The sequence below is a fragment of the Brienomyrus brachyistius genome, chromosome 8 (assembly GCF_023856365.1).
Source record: "Brienomyrus brachyistius isolate T26 chromosome 8, BBRACH_0.4, whole genome shotgun sequence".
Lineage (NCBI taxonomy): Eukaryota > Metazoa > Chordata > Actinopteri > Osteoglossiformes > Mormyridae > Brienomyrus > Brienomyrus brachyistius.
Window position 1 is genome coordinate 24,853,001 of NC_064540.1, and position 25,984 is coordinate 24,878,984.

General features: G+C 44.8%; 1 protein-coding gene and 1 long non-coding RNA gene across 4 annotated transcripts; both read left to right on the forward strand.

Annotated features, from left to right (window-relative positions):
* Positions 1–767: 767 nt before the first annotated feature.
* Positions 768–15,983, forward strand: ptpdc1a (protein tyrosine phosphatase domain containing 1a). 3 transcript variants are annotated; one of them, XM_049023871.1, is made up of 10 exons: positions 768–902; positions 5,965–6,057; positions 7,322–7,496; positions 8,123–8,203; positions 8,288–8,406; positions 8,835–8,972; positions 10,954–12,092; positions 13,510–13,689; positions 14,195–14,305; positions 14,650–15,983. In XM_049023871.1, the coding sequence occupies exons 2-10, from the start codon at positions 5,973–5,975 to the stop codon at positions 14,782–14,784; spliced, it is 2,163 nt and encodes a 720-aa protein (XP_048879828.1). In that variant the 5' UTR covers positions 768–902; positions 5,965–5,972; the 3' UTR covers positions 14,785–15,983. The 3 variants fall into 3 exon arrangements, with proteins under 3 accessions (XP_048879828.1, XP_048879829.1, XP_048879827.1); XM_049023872.1 differs by lacking the exon at positions 768–902 and adding an exon at positions 1,046–1,487 and having other exon boundaries at positions 5,965–6,140; XM_049023870.1 differs by lacking the exon at positions 768–902 and adding an exon at positions 1,046–1,487.
* Positions 15,984–18,167: 2,184 nt separating this feature from the next.
* LOC125747572 (uncharacterized) lies at positions 18,168–25,867 on the forward strand. Its single transcript, XR_007399338.1, has 2 exons — positions 18,168–18,199; positions 23,632–25,867. It is a non-coding gene; the product is annotated as an uncharacterized LOC125747572 (long non-coding RNA).
* The last annotated feature ends 117 nt before the right edge of the window (positions 25,868–25,984 follow it).

The window sequence follows — 25,984 nt, forward strand, 5'->3', positions numbered from 1 at the left end:
ATCATAAGAAGACACTTTCAATTCCAACTGAGTCTGATTATATAAAACTAGCCTATGTACTACCAAATCTATAAAATTTCCAAAATGTAACAATACTTATCCCCTAAATGCTGAAAAAAATATACCATGGCCTGACTGTTATTTCAAAGCTTTTCCACTTTACACAATAATAATAATAATAATTATTATTATTATTATTATAGCGGTTATGTTATTAATATTATTAATATTATTAAGCATATAAGACTATTCTACTACTATTAGGCCTATAATAATTGTTGTTCTTGATAGTATATAATGATATTTTAACATATTTAATTTAGATTTTTTTTTTGGGGGGGGGGTATTACATGATTTGTAAATCAGATTGGCTTATAAGTTTCTGGGGTTGTTCGTTTTTATTAAGCATTTTCAGGGTGAAATATATTTTGACCATAGGTCTGTGTGAAAAATGTATTGTCATATTGTCATATAGATATGTTAAGTCCCAAATTCTTGGTTCCAGCAGTTCTGGGGTGTAATTTCTACCTGTCTGTGGTCATCACTGCAATATTAAATTCCATCCCTATGGTTTTCCAGTCCAGGGTATGTCAAACATACAGTTTGTCTGATACTGTACCTCCAGTTCCACAGAAGAGTGGATCAGGATCGTTCTGCAGTAAATCTCCAGTAAATGTATGGTTATTAAATTCCATGCTGAAATACCCACGTGCCCTGATTCAGCTAATAAAAAGTCCGGTAAGTAGTGATGGAAGAAAGGCCTTGAAATCAAGTCTGGGTAGTGGAAATGGATGGGGCCCATACATAAATTGTTGAGAACCTCCACCACAGAGCTAAGAAGACGGTTTTAAGAAGGTTTTTTCCACTTCTGTGAATTACAAGTTTCAGATCCAAGCGACACGGCAAGTTATATCCATGCTCTACTAACTCTGGCTGCACAACGAAACTACCAATATTCAATACACCAGTATTCTCTATTACCAGCATTTTTTATTGTAATTTGGAACGAATATATCGTCAAACGCATTATACTACACAGCAAATCCCTCACTTATAATGATTGCAACGTGATCACTTAACAAATAAGTAAATATGACAGCATGGAGCCGCTAATACTCGGGCACTCGGAGGCAGCAGAGCGCGCGGGGTCACGTGCTTCGGGCCCGTCGAATGGGGGATGATTCGGGCTGGAAATATGTCACCGCGAAGCAGCCCTGCTACACGCTCTGACGCTTAATCTCCACAAAGCCCGGCGGACGCGCCGGGGAGACTGCGGTTCAAGTATCTCTTCGAATTTGATTTTGAGTCACTATGGTATGGACCGCTGAGATCCCGGCATCAGAAACGACGGAGGTCGGTGCGGGATACAGGCGAGCGGCTAGCGGGCTTGCTAAGCTAGCGGAGTGCGCGCGCTGCCTGCCCGCCCGCCGTGCACATCATCCTGGGACCGGGGCAGCTCCATAGCTAGCGGCTAGCCGATCAGCTGTGTAAGTCAACATAAGACGCGGTTTTCGTCACCGTCCCGCCCGGACTCTGGTGGCTTTTCCCCTTTCCTGGTTGCATGCAGCGGTTCCCGGCGTCGAGGTTCCAGGAGCTGATGCTGCAGCGGCTAGCTGGTCGCTTTATGTGCCCTGCTGCTCTTTCTGCCTGGTAATCTCTTGTTATCACCCAGCTGTCGTCGCGCAAAAGTGAGCTTAATCCAGATCGAACAGATAATCCGATTGACTGTATTATTCATTCCCCTGATATGCGGATTCTTTCTCATTTTATATGTATTGGAAACCTCAGTTCATGCGGTCTACAAATCACTTCTATTTTCTAATTATTTGAAATATGCCTTTCCTTAATACTATATTCAAGCACTATGTATATACGCATAATTTGAGTTTTGGGAGTAATATTAAGCGTTTCTCAGTAGAATATTTGTCTGTAACACTTATAGGCAGCGCATAGAGGCAAGGTGTCTGATTATTTTAGCGGCTCGGGACTTAATCTTATTGAGAGGCAGCTCCAGGGTAAATCCCAGGATCGCATGTTATGGTGTCCTGTTCTAAATATGAAAAGAAATATTACTTTGTATTTTCATTAAAGTATTTCATAGCTCAGGTGCATTACACAAACTACTTTGGGCTATAAAGCGGAGTAACGATTTTTGTGTAGACGAACGCAGATCTCAATTGTGGCATTCTACAGATTCAACCACTTTAAAATGTTCGTTTTTTATTATTACACACAACTAGTTATTTTGCATTTATTAATCATCTCTGCTGGGTAGGCAGACTTCTTTTGCATTTAGGATTAGATATTAAATTTGCAGTGATATTGTGACGCACACAGTCACTGTCAAAAAGCCCAAAGTAATGGAGATTCCCTCTGCTCCAATCTGAGAGGGCTTATTAAATCTGAAAAAGCACTGCTGCAAATCTGTACAGTTGGGCCTAAACGTCTTTTTTTTTTCTTGGCCCAATGAATAATGAAAGGGTCTTTGTCTTCTCATTGTTTCATCCCATTAAATCGGCCCACAGATGCAGCTTCCAGCAGATAATTTCAATAATACATGAGGGAGATCGGGTCCAGTTTAAGTATATGGAAGGTACTTGATGTGATGATAAAGATGTCCATGGTCACGTTAGACCAGACCTAGGCAAAAGCTGGCCCGTCTAGCTACTATTCCAGACCTGTCTGATCATTTACGTTACTCAGAAATCGTTAACAATGTTAAAAGTTAAACATGAAAAATACACTGATGCTATTAATTTGTGCATGTATTTTTAAAAAGGAGATTCCTAAAAACTAACAAGTTCCAGTCTAGCTTTAGTTGGTAATGAAAATAATAATTAAAAAACATCCCCTGCTGATACGTGTCCAGGTTTGATTTAGTCTGATAGGTGATCTTCTTGTCAAAGTCCCATTTTCTGTGATTCTGCCAATGAAAATGCTCCTTTTTTAAGAAGCCCTTTTAATAGGCCCATTCAGTTATTCTGGAACAATGTACTTGAAAAATATAGTCAGTTAAGTGTGCCAAAGAAACCATGCATGACCTATGTATTGTTGTATATGTGGTCTATATTTAGCTACTGGGACAAATGTACATTAAGTACAATTTAAAGGAAACTTTTTGGTGAGGGGTTTGGTAGCTTCTGTAAGTGCCTTTTTAAAATGTCCTCATATGTAGCCCACTAGTCAGAATCTTGAACTGAGCTATAGGGTTGGTGAGCTGTTACAGTCCTGCTAGCCATATATAACAATGACATCTCTGTTATTACAATGGTCAAAGAGTTTGTTGGTGTGCCAGGCTTTTGACGCAGGTCAATTAAGATGCATGCCCATGCATGCATTCTTTCATGTCAAGACTTGCATGGCTGTTGGGGTCAAAGTCAGCAAGGCCACCATTTTACTGGTTGCCCAATATGTAGAAAAAGATCAATGACACTATGTTAATTGGCTTCAGTAGTAATTATTTAAGAGAAGTCAGAAGGCCATTGGGGTATTTCTTTACAGTGAGGCAGACGGAATATTTTCTTCCTGTCCTCCAACGCCGTTCTGTTTCCCATTCAAACACCTTGCTGAATCGTTAGCCTCACACTGCCCAGGAATGCTTGGATGCCTCACATTCAGTTCCAGGGAAACCTTTATGCATTTTTTCATTCGGTTTTTCTTAATGTTCAGTGATGGTTTGTATTTGCAATGCCCACCGAAAATGCGCGTTTCAACATTTAATCAGAAACATGACCTTTTTTTTGTTCTTTAGTGGTCTGTCACCGATTCTGGCAGATCTATGCACAGGCAGCCCGTAATGTACAGTGACTGTTGATGTGGACCATGGTCTGCCAGATGTGGTTTGTTTCTCTTTGAGTTGGCTGTAAGAAAATGCCTGTTAATACTTGTTAAATACCTGTTGACTCTTATCACCTTTGCAGTTCAGTGTTTTTAATTTTTTTTTTTAATCATATTTCCATCCGGATGAACCACACTGCGTGGGTGAACTTGCAACGGTATAAATGAAATACTTGCGTTAATACAGAGTTGTATAAACACTATGCGACTTGAGTCCCATTTTAGTGCTACCTATCTGTCATCCATAGATGCTTAGCTTAGACAGAATCGGGCCAACTTGAGCTAGGAGCACATTCATTACAGGGCAGAGAACAGGGGACGCCCCCTATGATAGGACATCCCACCACAAGGTAGTCCCCACAACATCAAAATAACCAGTTTGTATCACTTTGTGGGGACATTTGATCCCCACGGTGTAATATATACATAACCCCTCCCCCCACACACACCATGATTGTATTCATATCTTTGTGGGGACTGTCCATTCATTTCTATGGGCAATCCCAACAATGACAACCTTAACTATAAGTAACCAGACAATACAAAACATTTGGCATTTTGAGTTTTTTGATTGCTGTCAAAGTTTTGTAAAAATGGTCCCAACAAGGTCAAAATAGCACACGAATGTCTGCACAATGTAATCTATACATGCCCTCACCACACACACACACACACACACACACACACACACACACACAATGAGCAATATGAGTCAGCAGTTCACCTCACCACACGACTGTGGGAGGAAACAGGAGTACCCAGAGAAATCCCACACAAGCACGGTGAGAACATGCAAATGTCACATGCACAGAGCAGGGCGTAGGAATGAAACCCACAGGCGTGGGGGTGTCAGCCTGCAGTGCCGCCCGCATTTGTATCAATATTAACAAACGTACAGTTTAGGCTCGGTTTTGTGTTACAGCCATCAGAGCCAAAGACTACAGGTCCCTTCGCTCTTTCTCGTGGGACACATTGGATGCTATGAAACGTTGGGATTGCTTTCTACGTGGGGATGAATGGATACGCAGAGAGACGCGTAAACAATGGCAACGCTGTGCACGCTTGTTTATTCACGGCCCCGCGGGGGACGCGTTCCGCATCCCACGCTCTGATTCATCCACGCAGTCGTGCACAGCATGTGTGCAGATTCCCAGGAAGATTTAAAAAAATGCACATTTCAGGACTGAGGAGGATGAATCCTCGAATGGGATTACGGCCCGGGCTTATCAGTAAGGCTGCACGAATTCCTGAAATATCATCCTTATTAATCTCAATTCCTTATTAGTATCAGTATTACAGCATAAAAAAAAATCTATGTTTAGACAATTTACATGCATTTTATATGGGTAAAACCTATAGAAATGATCTGGTTAAGTCAGTGATTGGAAACTGGAAATCAAAGCAAACTGGATACGACTTGGATACCCCTTGTGTTATTTTATTTATAATTCATTAGTACGCGTAGAATATATTATAGATGGGGGGAAAAATCCTGAAAGAAAGGTGTATCGTTTCACTTGCTAATCATGGTCACTGGCTGCATCAGCATGGCAAAAGGTCATCGCCTGCTTTGTGATATTCAGTAGTTCCTGATGTTTAACCGCCGCGCGGCAAAACATTCTGTAACTCGGCTCCCTCCAGGGCCTAACAAGTGTGATTTATGTAAGCCAAGAAATGTTCATTGAGATCAGTGCGATAGACAAGCAATACCGCTGTCCCGTTACTTATTGATGGGGGACACAGATCACATCTCCTGGCAGGGCCGCTGTGACAGCGTCGCTGTTACCGTTTACTGTTCTCGTCGCTGCGAGTGCTTTTTCCAGGGACGCCATGCTCCGTCGCATGCCCCGTTCCCCTGTGGGGATGCAGGAGCACGTATGCTGTGACATGTGGCCCTGGGCACCTTGGAGAATCCGGCCGGGATGTGGTCAAGTCCCAGAAGTCTGTGGGGCAGGTCTGGGCGAGGGGGCCCTGGTGATTCTCCTTCTTGGGGTCTCATTTGTCCCCCCCCCACCCATCCTGTGAGTGCTGTCAGACTGGGAGCCACCTCGACGTGTGAATGCACACCTGTGCGTGTGTCTCCCTCCCTCAGGATCATGTTTATTCCCCCCCCCCCCCCCCCCCCAGGCGCTGCTATGGCAGCGGGACTCGGCCTGCAGGGCGACCTGCCCAGCACGGGTGGAGCCAGCGGCGGAAGCACGGGAGCGGAGACGCGGACAGGTACAGCAACCGGGGTAGTGATCGCAGGGGGAGCCTGGTCCTGGACCGGGGAGCGCTGGGAATGGAGGGTCAGTCCGATGACGGTGAGATGAGCGAGCGATGGATCATGCGTACCATGTCAGCTGGAATGACACTTGCAGGGATAATAATGTGATACAAATAATCAGACATTGTAGCATGATATCCTGTTATCATAATTCTGTGGGTTCTAGCTGTGGTGTCCGGGTGTGATAGAGCTATGACTGGCAGTGGAGTTGTTTGCAGTGGATTCTTCCAGAATGATGCACCTTTCACTGCACGTCTCTCTTTCTGGTTAGATTAAAACACACGTCTCATATGGCCCGACACTGCTGGAACCGTGAACGTCGATCTGTGGGATCTAACAATATCAAGTCTTCTCATGAGCTAAATTCTGTTCCGTGTAATGTTCTCCGATCAAAAGGTGTCAGTATCTTAAAAAATATAAGTAGCAAGCTGAAATCCTTAATATGAAGTGTTTCTTAAGTTTAGTAGCATCCTGTGGTAAGAGATTAATCTCAGGGCCCAGTGTTTTTCCTCGTCTATCTGCACATAACCAGGTAACCATGTACATATATTCCTGTCACTGGTGTGCACAGCTAATCTGTGCAGATAAGAGGTACCTGTGAACACGCCACCGGCGCTGCTGACTTAGGGATGGGTTGTCATGGAGATGCCACACGCTCAGCTGAGCTGCACTCCTATTGTGCTGCGATGATTCACTGGCAGTTAGTCTGACTTCGGCCGCAGGGTGGGAATGTGGCGGCCTGCTCGCTGGTCCCCGGCAGGGCACTGCCGGCACTCGGCCTTTGACGTCTTCCCCGAGGTCCCCTGGAGGCAATGCGGCTCAGCAGTGGAGGAGCTGTCCTGCTCCATGCAGAGACTTGTGGTGGTCGTCAGCATGGCGGGTGCTGTCCCAGGTCCCGGGCGGAGAGAGCGAGCGAGGGAGGGCTGGAGGGAGTGTGAATCTGACTGCCCGCTCAGGAGAAACTGGGTTTCGTTCGCTCGTTCATTTGCTTGTTCGTTTGTTTGTACTCCTGGTTTAGAAGTCATTTGTGTGATTATGGGGGACAGTGGCTTTCAAGAAGACTTGAGGGGCAGATTGATTTGAGGACATTAAACAACTATAGGCAGATACTCTTTAATCTTGAGGAGTTTGTTTTCATGACTGTATCCGTGTTTTAAGTCCAGGACCTCCCCTTCCATCCTTTCTCACCGCCGCTTGCTGTGCCCCCCCCTCCCCCAGTCACCGGTCGTCGGGTACCCACTGCCAAGTACACCAAGGTGGGCGAGCGCCTCAGGCACGTCATCCCAGGCCACATGCAGTGCTCCATGGCCTGTGGGGGGCGCTCCTGCAAGTACGAGAACCCGTCACGCTGGAGCGAGGGCGAGCAGGCCGTCAAAGGGCTCTACTCCTCTTGGTGAGTGCTGCACCTGCTCTCCGGCTGCTCCTCATGTACTGCGTGCATATCTGATTGACACATGTGGGCGATTATGTGATTGTAATCTGCAGGCATTTATAAATGGCCATTTTAGAATTCAAGTGGACCGAAAGGCAGGTTTTCAGTGTCATATTCTGAAAATGATCATTTAAGAATGAAACGCCTTAAATTTGAAATTCTGATTTCCTACCAAACAGAGGTGGAAAGTTCAGGTCGAAAAAGTACAAATCCAGACCAAGATTTTGTTTTAACCAACCAGTTGAGTTCTCTGCTTATACTCTACTGATAGTTTAAAGCAAAATCTTGGTCTGGATTTGCAAGTTCTGGACCTGAACTGTCCACATCTGCTGCTAGAAAATCAAATGAAATGTGAGCCACAGGTGCTGGAGCATGAATGTGTCTTTACGCAAACAATCTGTGATTACACTTGTCTGACTGTAACCCTGCTCTTCAGGCACCCTGTGTAACGTTCATTCGAAATTCTTAATTTAAATGCCCCCTAACAGACTCGCAGTAGACACTATAGTGCCCTTAAGGACATTGGGGGTCTGAACCATTAGCGGACCTTTCGGAGGGTTAATCAAACGACGTTCTCTGCGTTTCAGGATCACCGACAACCTACTGGCGATGGCGAGGCCTTCTACGGAGGTCATGGTGAAATACAACGTCATCGAGCAGTTTCAGAGGTATGGCCGCCGGCTCGTGGGCCGTGCTGTCGTTGGGTGGGACCCTCGCCCATGTCTGATGCCCGGGCCTGGTTTCCCGCTCAGGTGCGGCGTGAAGACGGTGATTAACCTGCAGCGGCCTGGGGAGCACGCCAGCTGTGGGAAGCCCCTGGAGCAGGCCAGCGGCTTTACGTACAGGCCGGAGGCCTTCATGGAAGCAGGCAGTGAGTGGTGCCCCCCCCGCGCCCTCGTTAGCACACCCGCTAATGCAGCACCAGCCTTATTGCTTTCTGTTGAGTCATCATCGGCAGCTGAGATTGCAGTCTAGCTCCTCTGGGCATTCTTATTCCAGTAATTGCTCGTGCGTTTTGCATAAACACGTCATTAAAATATGATTTTGGAAGGTGCCGAATCTGAGTGCAGGTAATGGCTTTATGCGTCTGTGCTCAGTTACATGAAGGCAATCTTTCGCGATTTAAAAGAGGCATTTATAAAATTAGCATTTGACTAATGCTGTGTTGCTGTGCGTAGAAGGGATGGCAATGTGCAAAGTGTTGTATTTTGGTGGTGGATAGAGTGTTTGAATTGTGATTTCTGAAAATGGACGGACAGATAAACATATGGGTGACTGAGGAGTTTTCTAAACCCACAGTTTACTTTTACAATTTCGGGTGGAAGGACTACGGCGTGGCCTCCCTCACCACCATCCTGGACATGGTGAAGGTGATGTCCTTCGCTGTTCAGGAGGGGAAGATGGCCGTCCACTGCCACGCTGGCCTGGGGAGAACAGGTACAGTCGTTTGGTAATTTTTTTTAATTTTTATTCACTGGAGCTGCCCCTTGTAGCCGTTTTATGATTTGTGTTACTTTCCTCCGACAGTCCAAAGACATACCAGAACGTTAACCGGCATCTTTAGTTGCATGTTGTGTGTGGGTGCATCCTGCTTAGAGTGCACTATGCTGGGGTGGGTTGCAGGGAGCCCTGAAGCCTATCCAATTACAATTATTATAATTGTATTTTATCCAACGCAATATTGAACTGGCCCTCAGTGGAATAATTGAAGGGGGGGGGGGGGGGTCAAGGACCCAGTGCTTAAAACACTCTGTCGACTCTGAGATTTGAACCGCTAACAGCAGAGGTACATTATGGGAAATCCGGAGACTCAGGGGGATGTTGCCAGCTCCATACACACAGAGCAGGGGCGGAGTCTAAAGCCAGCCCTGGAAGTGAGGTGACAGGGCTACACACTGTGACATGCTGCTTGGATTACCGCCCGATATATTGATATATACACTGAACAAAAATATAAACGCAACACTTTTGTTTTTGCTCCCATTTTTCATGAGATGGACTTAAAGATCTACAATTCATTCCAGATACACAATATTACCATTTCTCTCAAACATTTCTCACAAATCAGTCTAAATGTGTGATAGTGAGCACTTCTGCTTTGCTGAGATAATCCATCCCACCTCACAGGTGTGCCACATCAAGATGCTGATCTGACATCATGGGTAGTGCACAGGTGTACCTTATACTGCCCACAATAAAAGGCCACCCTGGAATGTGCAGTTTTGTCTCACAGCAAAATGCCACAGATGCCACAAGCATTGAGGGAGCGTGCAATTGGCATGCTGACAGCAGGAATGTCAACCAGATCTGTTGCTCGTGCATTGAATGTTCATTTCTCAACCATAAGCCGTCTCCAAAGGCGTTTCAGAGAATATGGCAGTACATCCAACCGGCCTCACAACCGCAGACCACGTGTAATCACACCAGCCCAGGACCTCCACATCCAGCAGGTTCACCTCCAAGATCGTCTGAGACCAGCCACTCAGACAGATAATGCACGGCCCCATGTTGCAAGGATCTGTACACAGTTCTTGGAAGCTGAAAATGTCCCAGTTCTTGCATGGCCAGCATACTCACCGGACATGTCACCCGTTGAGCATGTTTGGGATGTGCTTGACCGGCGTATACGACAGCGTGTACCAGTTCCCACTAATATCCAACAACTTCGCACAGCCATTGAAGAGGAGTGGACCAACATTCCACAGGCCACAATTGACAATCTGATAAACTCTATGCGAAGAAGATGTGTTGCATTGCATGAGGCAAATGGTGGTCACACCAGATACTGACCGGTTCTGAGTCCCCAGACCCCCAATAAAGCAAAAAACTGCACATTCCAGGGTGGCCTTTTATTGTGGGCAGTATAAGGTACACCTGTGCACTACCCATGATGTCAGATCAGCATCTTGATGTGGCACACCTGTGAGGTGGGATGGATTATCTCAGCAAAGCAGAAGTGCTCACTATCACACATTTAGACTGATTTGTGAGAAATGTTTGAGAGAAATGGTAATATTGTGTATCTGGAATGAATTGTAGGTCTTTAAGTCCATCTCATGAAAAATGGGAGCAGAAACAAGAGTGTTGCGTTTATATTTTTGTTCAGTATAGATTGATTAATCATCTGCATTGTGCATTAATTGATGGGCATATTTATTGATTGATCATCATTGTTGATTGATAGATTGATTACAAGCACAGTAGATTGATTGATCAGCATTGTTGACTGATTGATGGATTATCAATATTGTGGACTGATTGATGGATTATCAGTATTATGGATTGTTTGAATGATGGATAGATTCATGGATTATCAGCATTGTGGATTGATTTATGGATTGATTGGTTGATGACTGATTATCACCATTTTGAATTGATGATTGATTGGTAACCAGCAGTGTGGGACTTCCTCACACAGGGGTGCTGATGGCGTGTTACCTGGTATTCACCACGCGCATGAGCGCAGACCAGGCCATTCTCTTCGTGCGAGCCAAGCGACCCAACTCCATTCAGACGCGGGGCCAGCTGCTCTGTGTGCGCGAGTTTGCCCAATTCCTGGTACCACTCAGGAAAGTATTCTCCGGAGCCGAGCCTCGGGTCAATCCCGTCACCTTGAGTCAGTACCTGACTCGCCAGCGCCACCTGCTGCACGGTTATGAGGCGCGGCGGCTGAAGAACGTGCCAAAGATCGTACAGCTGGCATGCAAAGTGCTACTAGACATTGCTGAGGACCGGCAGGCCACCGAGGAGGAGGTCGTTATGGAGATCCCGGACCTCACTGCCGAGGTGGAGAAGACGGTGTCCCAGCAAGCCATCCAGCAGCTTGGCAAGGAGATGATCGGTAAAGGCATCGCCATGATGCCACCCTGTGCGTCCGGTCCGCCGACCCTGGCCAAACTGCCCTCGGAGCCACTTCCCAAAGATCCAGACCCATGGAACAGACAGAGCACGGAATGGGCCAAGCCCACATCCGACCTCCGGAAGACCCGCAGCTATAGCGAGTCAGACCTCCATAGCGTGAGGTTGGTGCCAAGCTGGCAGGAGGGTCCACTGACCTTCCTGACAGGAGTGCCCCCTGCTGGCCAACTGGGCAGAGCGCGTTTATCTTATGACGATATGGCAGCAGTTCCCCTTTCCAGCTCTCCTCTTGCTCATCAGGCCGCTGTTTTCAAAACTGAATGGTCCCCCCTGTCGGCTTGGGAGCCCAGGGGGCGGCTCGACATGGACGACGGCACCCCTCTGCTCTCTCGCAGGAGGCCCTTGAGCGAGGCGCAGCGCAGTGTGTCCCTAGGCCCCTCGATGATGAACCAGCACACCAGTGCCAGAGTTTCCGGAGTCCCGGGGGACCTGTCTGACAGCCCGTACGAGGCATCCTCCGAGATCGCCGGATCGGCAAGCACCAGAGGCGGCGATGCGGAGGGCAGAACAGAGGGGCCCCTTGAGGCCGTACGGACCGAGATCTCCCCACAGGCCCGACGACTGCTGGTGGCCCAGGCCCTGGCCTCCGAACTGGACCAGGACGGGAGAAAGTGCAAAAACGAGGTCTTACGCTGGCAGGTCAGTAGGCACATCACTGCTGTATAGCAACACCGGCACCAACGGAAAATAAATGGGATGGCAATTGAAATGCAGAGAGAGGTGATTTAAACGAAAAAAATAAATGATGCACTCTGCTCACAGGTTTACCATTAACAAGCGTATCATACAACAAACACTAACAGATCATTAAACCTCAAACACACCATCCGCACACCATCGCACGATAGTCTCTCTCTTAGATTGGTTTCAACAGAGCCATCAACCATTACCGACATAAAGCAGCTAGCTACCTTGTTGAAATACCATGGGAAATTCGCCAAACGTTGCCGCATACAATGCAACCCAACAAGCGTATGCTATGTTAAGCTTAGCTCATGCTCACCTGGCCAACCAATCAAGTGGATCTGTGAGGATTTGAAAATGTAGGCAAGAACATTCTTCGGTTTTAGCAAATTATGCCGATCTGAATTATGTTTTAGTACTTTCAAATGAAAATAAATGGGGATTTTTTTTCTTAATTAGGCTTAAATCTAGTCCATCGACACCCCCTTATGCCCCCCCCCCCCCATGGCGTAGGCCTGCTGAATGGGGACGCGTCCATATTAGATCTGAATATCTTTCCTTTCTGCATCACGGTGACAGCACGATATCTCTGTGAATGAAGCACTCCCACATGCCACGACTGAGAGCACCCAAAACTCATCACATAGAATTTGCTCAATAGAATTGTCTAGATCAGTACCGTGGGATGAACAGCAGCTTCAGGAGATCGCTCACAAACCATCATCTCAGGCGAGTTTGGCTTCCCGTGCCAAACCCCCTTGACATTTCAAAGGCAGATGCGTCAGACGTGGCATCACACTCAGAGCTGAAATCCTCTCTTAAGGACGTCCTGACAAGACCACTGAATGCTATCAGAAGGCAAGAATCCATCTTCTTACCACTGAGCATCACTGGGAATTCGTTTTCTGGCAGTTGGTGTCTCTCTGGTACATTACACATCAAGCCAGTACAGATTAAATTCAGTATAATGCACATATTATTTAAAGACAGAACAATGTACATGAAGTGCAAACAACATACAAGGTACAAAGTGTATGGTATGTCTTAGATTCAGTTCAGTGGTGTGTTGAGTGGAGCAGGGTGTAGCAGCCAGGGAAACGGGTGTAGGTTGGTGTTGCAGGTCAGATGTTTGTAAGGTTGTGGAATACCTTTAATTCAAAAGGGTTAAGAACAACACCATGCTTTTCAGTTCAGCAGGGTGCCAGCTGTAAACACCCTTGCTTTCATTTTATTTATAGCAGTTATATAGCTCTGTGTGGGTTTCTCCTCCCATGGAGGGGCCAGGAAAGCACACGAGGGACCATGCGGTTTCGTTTTGGTACTATTCTCCGGTATGAGAGGTGTGCGGTTGGTTGTAACTTTGGTCCTGCAGAGTGAGCTGAACTCCAGGGAAGGCGCGTGGGAGCGCTTGTGTGTGGAGAGAGACCCCTTCGTCCTCGCCGGCCTCATGTGGTCGTGGCTGGAGCAGCTGAAGGAGCCTGTCATCTCCAGGGAGGACGTGCAGTCACTGGCCAGGCTGGAGCCCCGGCAGGCCCTGGACAGCCTGGACAAGGTGGGCGGACCTACAGGCCGGTGTGATGTGATCATGTGGCAAACAGCAGCTCCTAATGTCTGATTATAAAGCTTAGATATAGATCCACTTTAATGCTGATATGCATGCAAAAGTCAGTGTCAGTGTATTTCAACATCTTCAGTATCTCTCAATATGTTTCTTTGTGGGTTGGAAAAAAAAACGAAATGCTTTGCGCCTATATGGAGATGTTCGTTAAACGGAAATGTAATATGCATTTGTAGGATTTCGATGGTTGAAACAATTACTTTCATGGATAGGAAGGGTTGTTGCCAAGTAATGATGTGCAGAGATACTGCTTGGGGCCAGGTTTAATAGGAAACAGGTTATTTCTTGTTTTTTTTTTTTTTTTAATTGTTGGATGCCATTCTGGGGGATACCGTGTGAATATCTGACTGCTTTGTGACATGAACAAACTGCCTCCTGTTATGCGAGATCTCGGATGTTGCTTCGGCTTAAAGACTGTCGCTCTTTTGCTCTAATCCAGGGCCCCAGGCAGACGTTGCTGTGCATCCTCAACTGCGTGGCCCATGTGGCAGCAATTCCTGCAGAGTTGGAGGCCGCTTTTCTTCAGCGGACAATAAAAGCGTTCACGAAGGTCAGCCCATTTCTCCGCCCTTCACCTTGGTCACATGGCAGCTCCCATCTGCGGTACTCGTCTAATACAGAGGCTATTCTCGCATCAGTGGTATACGTTTACCGCGAAGGCTAACCTCCTATCAGCAGTACTCGTTTAACGCGGAGGCTGTGCTCCCATCCACGGTACTCATTTGGCTCAGAGGCTGTACTTGTTTAGCACTCAATCCCAGCAGGCTAGATAGCTTATTTTCCACTGGAACCCGTGAAGCGCTGGGTGTCACTCAGTCTGGCGGGGGCTTTCTCCGGCCTCCAGACACTCGGTCATATGCGCATACACCCACCTGACGCCTTGCTTCCTGCCAGATGGGGCCCGATTCTAACGAGGGGGAAGCAGTTTACGAAGCCCTCAAGGGGATCCTGACGCCAGTCTTGTGTGAGATGAGGCTGAGAGTAGCAGAAGAGACGGAGGGGCCCTGTTACTGCCTGCAAGACCCCTGACTCTTCCCTGCATGGGGGCTGACAGAATGGTCTCCATAGGGATGAAACAGTTGTCTGTTGACCATAAATTTAAAACATACATGTTTTTCTTCAGCTTAGTCCCAACCCTGAATTACAGATCATAACATATATTTATCCCCTGCTGCTATGCGTTTGTGTTCCTTTTTTAAACTGTTTTATGAAACATTTCTAAGACGTGATTTCTGCATTGTTTTTCATTTGTCTATTTATGATTTATTTAATGACTCATTGCCATGTTTATGTGCCTTAAATGTTTAGTTGGATGTGTTTTTGAATGGCTCAATGATGGAGGCTTTTGTAAAAGGTTCCTTTTTCAGTACTAATGCATTGTTTGCTTATTCAGTTTTGTTTTACTATTTGTCATTCGTCAGCTGCAAACAGAACTGCAAACGTTTGCATGAAGTGTAATATCGTTTCAGGTGAGGATTTCTGCTTTTCAGGAAGTACAGGAACACCTGTGTTATATACTATTGAAACCAAAAAAAAAACACTTGCTGTGCAAAACCATTTATTTATAAGGTTATAGCAGATTTTTTATAGATATGCGAAGAAAGGGAACGACATGAATGCAATGGCAAACGTCTAAGGGGATCATTCAGATCTACTAGATAATCATTTCCTTGTATAACTTAACAGGGGACTGTAAACTCTTAGACCAGACAATTTATTTCAATTGCCTTAAGTTTTCTTTTAAAAGACTGGTGTTGAAGCAAGACAAAAAATGCCTTAAATGAGGCATCTGGCTACAACTATTCTTTATGCTAAAGATTATTAGATACAAGTTTTGCAGGTAAAATACTCCCTGATTGTACACAGTGGAGAGGTAGCACTGAAGGTTTTAGCACTGAAAGAAGCACTATTGATTAGCGCTGTAGCATTTGGACCACTGTGTGTTCAAACGTATCCTCACTCTGTCACTGGGCCACCAGCACCATTCTGATAAATGTCAGGTGACCAGACGATCCAGGCACATCAGAGAACAGCACTCCCCCCCCCCCCCCCCCCATAAAAAATACATAAGTTGCTCAGGCCTGGCACTGTCCAGCACACAAAGCATTTGAAAATTTTTTATTCTTGCATCTTGTACTTGACTGTTGTATCTGCAAAATATTCACTTCCAGCTACAACTTTAAGAACTACAAATGTATATTAGATTTTTAATACAGTGAATGTTCTTGGAAGAATGCAGTGTCTTTATGTGGTTAATCTGTGCTTCTCCAAATAACCATTTACTTAATGCACGAATGACTAATAGGCAATTGACACAATGCATTATTACTCTCATACATTCATTCATTCATTCATTTTCCATACTGCTTGTCTTATGCAGGGGCGTGAGGGATTACATAAAATGCATCTGGTTATATATCAGGAAAACAAGGAAAGGTTTACCTCAGAAAGTTAGCTCTTTAAATTATCCACAAATTAACCCCCCCCCCCCCCCCCCCCCCCCCCATCTACTGAACCTCTCATAGCTGAGGAGACTTCGGAGAAGGCAGGGATGGCCATTAATGAACAATCAGGTTGCTGGCAGATTTTACACTGAGTAACTTTTCTGAGGGATGCCATGATGGTGCAGGGGTTAGTGTTGTCGCCCCTCACTTCTGGGACCGGCGTTCAGGTGTCTGCCAGGTGTGTGTGGGATATGCATGTATTTCCCGTGTGGGGTTTCCTCCAGGTACTCCAATTTCCTTCCATAGTCCAAATACGCGCTGAGGTGAGGTGGAGTTACCATATTGCCCACAGGAATGCCTGAGTAGGTGAATGGGGTGTGAGTGGGCCCTGCAATGGGTTGGTGTCCCATCCGGGGTTGTTCCCTGCCTTACACCCATAGGTTATAGGCTCTGATCCCCTACTACCCTGAGTAGGATAAGTGCTTTCAGAATATGGATGGTACTCTCCTGTGCTTCTACAGAGATAACATCTCTAGTACAAAACAAGTGTTAAATCTGCCAACAACACATGAGCAGCTTCCAATTCATTAAAAAATTACACTTGCAGTTTGGATTGTTAACTTGGGTATCATTAGTACTGTTCCTCACCACGTTTTAAGATGCTCCAACAAACCACATTCAGGTATTACAGATTTACACCCATAATTAATTTTAAATGGTACCTTTACATAACAGAATTAACATGCACAAACTATGCATATTCCAGTTGCTGTCTGATGCATTATTCTTAAGGAAATTAAATCGTTATCCTACAAAGATGTGAATGGGTGAACAGATTGGAAGCTACAGTCAAAATTACTAGAGAGAAGATACCTGCTTGTACTATTACTTAGAGAAAGAGGCCAATAGCCCATTTAAAATTTCTCAACACAGCAGAAGAGAATTTTTATTTAGAAAGCATATTCTGCTCCAGAGTCACGTCTCACATTGGAACGTATTGGTGGCGATATGGTATGTCATAAGATCATGGTACTCAATGTGGTACCCTTGTGTGGAAGAAAATCGTAATACCGTTTCGTCAGGTAAGACTCGTTGCAGTCGTGTTCATGTGGTTGCGCATCATCTTTCCGTCAACAATCTGCTCCTTCTGCGGTTGTGGCCGAATAAAAATCTTCCCATTTACAATCCCATAGAATAAGCAGGACCTTCCAGTAGGAGGCGACAAAACACCTAAATGTCTACAGCATGTAAAAAGAAAAAAGACTTAAAAGAAAAGTGAGTCCAGTGAAAATTGCATGTAAAAATAGGTCAGATGTTATTAAAATATCATCTACGATATTGTTTTGATGGCCTAGCATAACACTGTTCCTGAAATCCGTTTTAGATGGGAGATTCGTAGCTCCCGCAGCACAGTACATAGTCATTTGCTGTGACCTTTGTCCGGTTATATTTTATGTACAACCTATACATCATTTCCAAGCAAAGCAAATTACACAAATCTTTACGTGTTCCACTAGACATAATTCATTTTGATAGGCCATTTTAAAAAGTCAGTAGAAGGTCCGCCGTAAATTCCACTTAATCATACTCCTTATAAATGCCACGGGTACGCATGTACAAATATCGAAACATGAGCAGCGGATTTTTATAAATCTATTAAGCAGAAGGGTGTGCAAAATAGGAGTAAAAAGCAATTAGCAAATACAATCGACACCGTCAAGCAGAAATGTCCGTGTAACCGACACCAGAAAAATTATGATTTTCATATAACCAAATGGAATAAACATGATTGATAAAATCGTGGTCATGGCAATGACGAGAGCGCGCAGGGACCCTCCGTTTGACATGGGGAGGTGGGCAGGGCAGCCTGCGAGCACATGTTTCCCTACAGCTGCGAGAACGAGCGCAGTATGTACAATGAATAACTTCATCCGGGTACTTAAATCTCCCGATTACTGTACTACAGTACAGACAGACAGCGGCGGCGGCGGCGGCAGCAGGTAAGCGAAGGAGCCTCACATTTACAGCGGGGAAAAACGCCCTTTTCCTCACGTAACTTCAGAGCAATTATAATGTAGCTAGCGATGCGTTTATTAGAACGATACAGATTGAATTTAAAGAAAATCGTCAAATTTCAAAAGATATAATTAATCCTGGATGGCTTTGTAGCTAATGTATGATTTTTGAAAAAATATAAGTGGGTCTGCTTCATACATTTCGCTTTTTACTGGTAACTAAAAATCGTCTAATTGTTATCTATGGATGAAAGCTGCGCTGATTAAATCTCAGCCATGCTTATTTGAAAACCGCCATTTTTTAGAACAGAAGGGGAATACATGGATAAAGTAAGGCAAAAAAAGTTTTCACGTTACGGATAACTTAGCCAATAATTATTCACATTTAGCAGGCTGGTGGGTGAATCAGATATCTGTAACGGGATACAACAACGGAAAACGCAGGTAGCTACCTACTTAATGTGAAAAATACAACGGGAAGGGGAGAAGTGCATCGCGTGGGTTAGCTGGCTAGCTATTTAGCTCGGTACAGCAAATACATCTCTGAAAAAAGTTATGAGAAAAGTAATGCTTTGTTACTTATTTGATGTGCATTTAACAGCAATTAATAGTAAGTAAAGCAAATACAATGCTGGTTCTCAGCCCTTTACTGTATACGGAAGATATTCCGTCCAGTAAGTGGCTAGCTTACGTTAGCATTGCACATGCTCTGGATTGCTTTGCATGGATATTCCCGGGATCTAGCTGGCCACCGCTGGCAGAGACAAGGATGGGTACGGGAAAGCAAGCCCGCCATCGTCACAGATTTATGGCTGATTGTCCGTATTAGCCAGCCATGTTAGAAATACCACTTCTGAACGCTTACATGCTTTTTTCCTTTTTTTTTTTACTGGCGACCACATGCTTTTATACAAGCCAGTCAGGCAGCCTGTTCTTCACGAAATCACTAATGGAATGCAGGCGGCTAGGTGTAAAAATCTAATACACGGGGAATGTGATCTAGCAAATAGTTGGCCACCGATACGTCAATCGCCTTTTTAAATTATTCTGCTGAACACGTGAAGTGAACTTTCCCCTTTTATGCACATTTAACAATATTTGCGTTACCTCCAAAATCCTAGCTGGTATAGCAGCGAGAAGCCCCTCCCCTGCTTCCCTCTGATTGGCTAACCGGCGCCTTTCCCCGCTCCGCTCTTTGCGCATTTAAAGTGAGTCAGCCGTGCTGTCGTCACTTCCCCCATCAAGCTCGTTTGAATGGGAGACCTTGGCCTTGGAGAGAATTTTTACAATTAATTTTCAGGAAATACGGTGTACGCATACATTGAAAGTTCAGAAATTAGCATTATTATAAATGCAGTGCTATATTACACTCAACCGAAACTAAATGAAGAAAAACAAGTGGGAACGATGATTTGAGTCATACTGATCACCCACTTAATACGAATGCACAACTGATGAATTAATTACACGATGTCAGTAAATTAATGCTACTCAATTTTTTTGCATTCTTACTTTTTCCGGTGCCGTGTCCCGTTTAATTATCTAAATGTTGCTTTATTTCAGTGCATTTTATATATAATTTAAGGGTGTTTTTACTGGACATTCACTTAAAGGACATTTACTTTATGAATTCGACTTGATTTGAAATGTATCAATACTAAGAGGGATTTTTGTTGCAAATTTCTAATAATATGTATTTATGTGTTGAGGGTTTGTCCAATATCACAATATTGTCAAGTAAGAATTCACCATAAATGTAAATACACATTTAATTACTATTGTATTGTAAGTCATGTATTTGGAATTTCAAATTTAATCTAATAATGAATATCTTTCCAGAATTTCTGGATAATCTACATGAATTAGAACAGATGTTCGAATGATTCTGTGCCTGTGCCGCAATCTGTAGGCATTCAGGACCAGCTGTGCACGGCGTGCATATATATCTCCGATTCTAAGTGTATCTCCTTGGCTTTTGATAAAATAGGGAAGAGAAAGTATCTTGTTATAATTTTGTGCCATTTTTTGTACAATTGGAATTGACGGATCTCCTTTTGAGTGGAGATGAAAAAAAATCATGTTGACAGCAGAGACCATATAGCATTGTTATTGCATCTCGGCCTTGGTAAGATGTGATCCGTGGGAGGCGATATCAAGCTGTAACCAAAAAGAAAACCTATCGCAGCAGCATTGCCTAAGGCCGTGTTAGTTCAAGGTTGGGCTGTGTGCATGGTGGTGTGTGTGCCTTTAAAGGCATTTCCCTCCTTACGCTTTACATACGTGGGGCATGTCGGTCTTGACATTACACACTGTCAGATGCAGGCAAAAAGGCACATTTCATTTATGTGCCCGCTAAGGAAGGATTTGTTTCTCTTATGACTTCTTGAGTAGGTTATTGTTATTTTTTTGTGTATGCATGATGGGCAAACAAGAAATTGTAGTTGTATTTTAAAGTTTATTTTTCTAGATTTTTTTCTGTGACGCTTTCACTGCACATTTTGAAACTTTTCCAGTTTCCAAAAAAAAAATATTTATTAATATTCTCTAATCAAAGCTGTGTAGAATTCTGTACTGTATGTTAGACTAACTTTATTCACTGATTTTTTTCTTAAATATAAAATAATTCTTAAATGATTTTATTCTCTTAAGTTATGTTTTGTTAGAAGCATGTAAGAAGTTAACATAAGTCAGTAACAAGCATGGATTTGTGGCAGATTACCAGAGATCACACAACAATAACTTTCAAACTTGATAGTAAAAACAAACTTGCAAATAAATAGCCCACTCACCAAGTTCACCATCTAACCTTGCACCTTTAAATTTTGGCATTAGCTGGTGCAAGAGAATTGTTCTACAGTAAAAAAACAATATCAGAATAAGCAGCCAGCAAGTGTTAAATAGTTAAAGTGAATATTGTTCCCCAGGGAGGCTTGGTGAAGTGTAATTTTATGGGTAATTATTAGTTATTTTTTGTAAATATCCTGTTCCAATCTCCCCCCCCCCAAACTGACAAATAAAAATCATGAGGTTATCGGGTAAGTATTCATCAATTCTGTTATGACGGCATTAAATTAACTATGATGCAAAAAATTCTCAAGAATTCAATCAGTGGTATGAAGGGAGTCAGTCCATTAATGCCTCAAGTTAGAGGCATAAATGCTTTGAAAGCAAATAACATGAAGTACAGGGGAGGAGGAAGAAGAGAGAAAACAAATCTTGGATCTGCGATTACAGGAAGTGTATAAAAAGATCAATGTCCCTGGCATTAATTATCCCATGGAGTAGAGCCAGATTGATCAATGAGAAGCAGAATCTGTCGGGCACCACCCAGAATCCTGCTGCCATACTGAGCATTCATCCAGCAACAGCAGAGGAACTACTGAGACGTTAATGGTTGCTCTAAATGAGTTGCGTAGCAATGAGAAACTGTCCATGGAGTCTATCTGCTATTTCACAGGTCTGGTCCGCTAGAGGAAAGGCAAGAAGGGAGTGATTTGGAAAAAATAAAACCACGGAAAATCCCCCTTTCAAATAAGAATGTGGGAGACTGGAGGGATGTGGCAGAAAATTCTCTGGTGCAATGCAAACCTGTTATACAAGCCGTCAGGTCTAGTGTAAACTGAAGACGGCACATCACCTAAGTAAAACCATCCCTACTGTGCAGCATGCTGGAGGCCACACGGCATTATGGGAATTGTGGGGATGTTCTCCATAGGCCAGGAATAGAACGCAGAATGGAAGGACCCATAATACCGGCAAACCTTAGAAAACCCTGCCTCAGTGTGTGAAACATCCAGGAGCTGCGGTACACAAACTAACAGGACACAGACGAGGCAGCAGTAGAGTGTGTTAGGAAAAAAAACAACAATAAAGGAAATTGGGTAGTCAGACACGTCCGGCATTTACATTGACAGATCATAAGTTATTTTGCCAGGAGTAATTAAATATTTCTCAAAGTTTCCTTGCCACTAAAAGGTGCAGAAAAGAGAACTGCAAGAGGTGAATGCTTTGTTTAGGCTCTGCATATGAGAGTGTTAAGCTAATGATTGACAGCTGTGCCTTGTTGTGACTCAACGCTAGGGATACTTTGATTTGTGCCAGTCTATGTTACAGCACAGCCCGGGATCAATTAGTGAATTACTGATCAGTAATATATCATAGAGGGGCCTTAGCTATGTCGTTGTTTTCAAGGCATTGTCATGAAATCAGCCAGATGGAATGTTTCTTTATGATTATCACATCAAAATGAGCTGTTTTGGATGGTTGTTATGACTGAGGCCAGACGTGGCCTTGTGTCACTGATTAGGCGGGATAAATGCAGGTGTGGGTGGAAACGTTGTTGAGGGATGATAAATGGTGGTAATCTCAGACCACCTCAACTGTGAGCCTGATTGTGCGAGAACACACGGAACTGCAAAAAGGAATCATTCACGCTCTTTTCGAAAGGCTGAGCGTGATCCTGGCTTATTTCTCCCTTCCCCGAGAAAGGGTCGTTGGTTTTGGGTGGGGCAGACTGATAGCGATGCGGTAGACAGGTTCCAAGTGCAACCATTTCACGGTATTGTTGCGTTTCGCTGGTGAGTCAAGCGCAACGTTGGGATATCGACCAAAAGGAAGAAATGGCTGCTGTTGTTGTTGCACTCTGCCAAGGCCCCCAGAAGCAATCCTTTATTGAGCTAATCTAATGGAGGCAGCATGCCAAATACCCTCAAAGGCCCATTTCCAGTACAGTTTTTATATATCTCTGCTTAGGGGAATTTTAGACCAGATGCTTAGGGGTCCACGAAGACAGCCTTATGCTGCGGAATACCAAAATGCTTCCCCGAATCGACAGAAAAAAAACGCTTCTGATTAGAGTCTAACGACAGATACGGTAGGGCTTGGTGGAAGCAGATCTGGGATGGTTGCCAAGCCCCCTGTCGAATCCTTAAACGAGCGGCCTGAGGAAAATCATTCATTCCTTGCCGTTCGTCTCGACAGCCGGCGGTGCATTTTTTATTTTCCACGCCGGCGGAGCGCCGCCCGTGACGTGCTCCGAGCGGACGTCCAGGCGTCATCACCGCTGCTGAATATTAATGCCGCCAAAGATGAGGCGTCCACGGCGAGTGAATTAACATGCAGCAGGAGAAGGGAACGGCTTTTCATTAGGGCTTTGTTCAACACGCCCTGGCCCGGTTCGTTTGGGGCTGCGCTTCCAGCACCGAATGAATCCGCACTTCGTAGCCGCCTCTGTTTTCTGCCAGCTGTACCGACTCATTTTTTTAAAATTAAGTAATTTTTTATCTTTTGTAATTTTTATCAACTCTCGCGACCCAGTACTGGGTAAGTGGTTAGGAGACGCATCGGTGGACGGATTTCTGTTACCAGTTAATGTTTGTAATATATTACGTGGAATTTTTTTTTTGTGTTCTACACAGGATCGGAATCCAGGAAGGGATCCGGAATTGTTCCAAGTCACTGTGGCAAGTATCGCTGCAGGGTACAAGATGAAGTAGCTTTTTAAAGTTTCGGTGCTTAAAGCTGACTAGAGGATGCAGGCACTTGCTGTGATTCTGAAATAAGAACAATGGCAGGAATTCTATAAAAATGGTGGAGGATGGTGAGGAATGAAAGGTGGGATGTGACCGTATGCTCCAGACGCCCAGCGCGTGGGGTGTTTGACCTGGGGCGAACATGCTGGGGGCAGAACTGGGGGCACGGTGCCATCCTCAGGTCCGGCATCTGCCTCTGCGTTTTGGAGCCAGAGTTCGACACAGTGATGATCTTTTAAACGAGCAGTAGGTAACACATCTATCTTTGTGTGAAGTGATACTGTGAAAGTCTGTCTCTGGGTTCGTTGCAGACCATGCGGTGGGTTAACGTAAAGGTTCATTATGTGAAAATGTCTCCTACCTGGGATCAGCCTCGTTTTTGTCCAGTAGCCCCCTGCTTCTCACACATGGGGAGACAACAGTGGCACTGTGGGATGAGGTAGTAGGTTGTATAGTTTTAGGGTCATACCCACACTGGGAGATAACTATACATCCTACTGTCTTTCTCAAAGTGGCGGCAATTCTTCTGAATCCGTTGGAGCCTCCTACTGCCTGTGAATGGGTTCTGCAAAAATATACAATTAATATATGCTCTGTACGGTATGTATGTATTTATCTATGTAAATATTTGTTCAGTTCAGTGCATGTGATCTTTTTTTTCCACACAAATTCACTAAAATATTGTCCCAAATGCTCAGGCAGTGTGAGGTAGTAGATTGTATAGTTGTAGGGTAGTGATTTTGCCCTGTTTGGAAGATAACTATACAATCTATTGCCTTCCCTGAGGAGCAGAGAAGCATCTCTCCCATCTGTACTTTTTTGCTCCAGTAGTGTTCTGCTGATTACACAGTGTCAACCATCTTTAGTTCCAGTTTCTTCACATCCTTGTTCAGAGAGACACGCACGGGCAACGTGAGAAAAGATATAAATTTGCATGCAGGACGGTGGACAACAGCCAGTCAGTGCATCCTTGTGAATAACTTGAATACACCAGCTTGTTGATAAGCCCGCTGTAGGCGCATGTGAGGGATGGTCAGTTGGGCAAATTAGTGTAAGTCCAGTTACAGAAGTGCTACTGAAATGAGTAACTGGGTTTGAAAAGTCCAAAGAGATGAGGATTTAGCCCGCGGTGGAGAAACGTAGGAATCGTGCTAATTGCTCGTGCTTATTCCAGTCGGGAGCCAGAACAGGGACGGCACGGCGGAGGGCGACCTTCATGCAGTGGCCGGCCTCTGGGTGCAGCCCATCGACAAGGTTGGGTGTTTTTACTGCACTCAGTAGAGGTCATGTGGAGAAAACAAGAAAAAGAGGAGGCAAGGGCGAGTCACATATTGCGTCTGACTTCAAATGGAGTGCAGTGAATTAGAGCCTCGCGGCCAGGTCTGGCTGTGGGTAGCTGGGTGTGACTCTCTCCGGCTGGGAGCACAGCTCTGACTACAGCATTAGCACAAAGGTACGACCTTGACGCGCCTCTCTCTCTCTCTCTCTCTCTCGCTATCTCTCTCCCTCTCCCACACCTTCCTCTGCACAGAGCACCCATAATCTACTTCAGCACACTTGTGTTCTCAGAAAACCGGTCATGTTCACAGGACAACGAGGCACAGAGGCTGGCTAATGGTCAGACGATTGACATGGGGACCCCTGGGTAGAGGTAGCAGATTGTATAGTTGCAGGGCAGAGATTTTGCCCCAGTGGTGATAACTATACAAGCTGCTGCCTTTCTTAGGGGTCCACGAAGGCAGCACGTCTGACTCACCCCTGCTCCAGAGGACCACGTGTGATGTGAGATATATGTAAATATATATGAATGCCCTGGGGCAGCCATTCCGGGTGGCTTTGCCAAGTCTCCCCAGTCCCTTAATTTTGGCTTAATTTCTCTTAGTAATGTTTTGAAATATAAGGGTAGTGCACATTAAAGCATTGTTTGCCCTCACTATAAATTAACCAAACTTCAGGATAGCTGACGTCACCTAGCATGCATCGTGCAGTTACTGCTACACTGGACCGACAGACATGGCGCAGGACTGTAAAGAAGGACTCAGTGTGAATTGTGGTGAAGTGTTGTGTGCATGCCATGTCAGGTTTGTCTTGTTTTCATTAATAAACATCAGTACGGCTTGAATCTGAATGCTGCGTTTTTAAACATGCTCGGTATCATGCTCAATATTCAGTGCTAACCACAGAGCCGCCGTTCCGCCCACTTATTCACTATCAGTTATGAGTGATTCTACACAGCAGC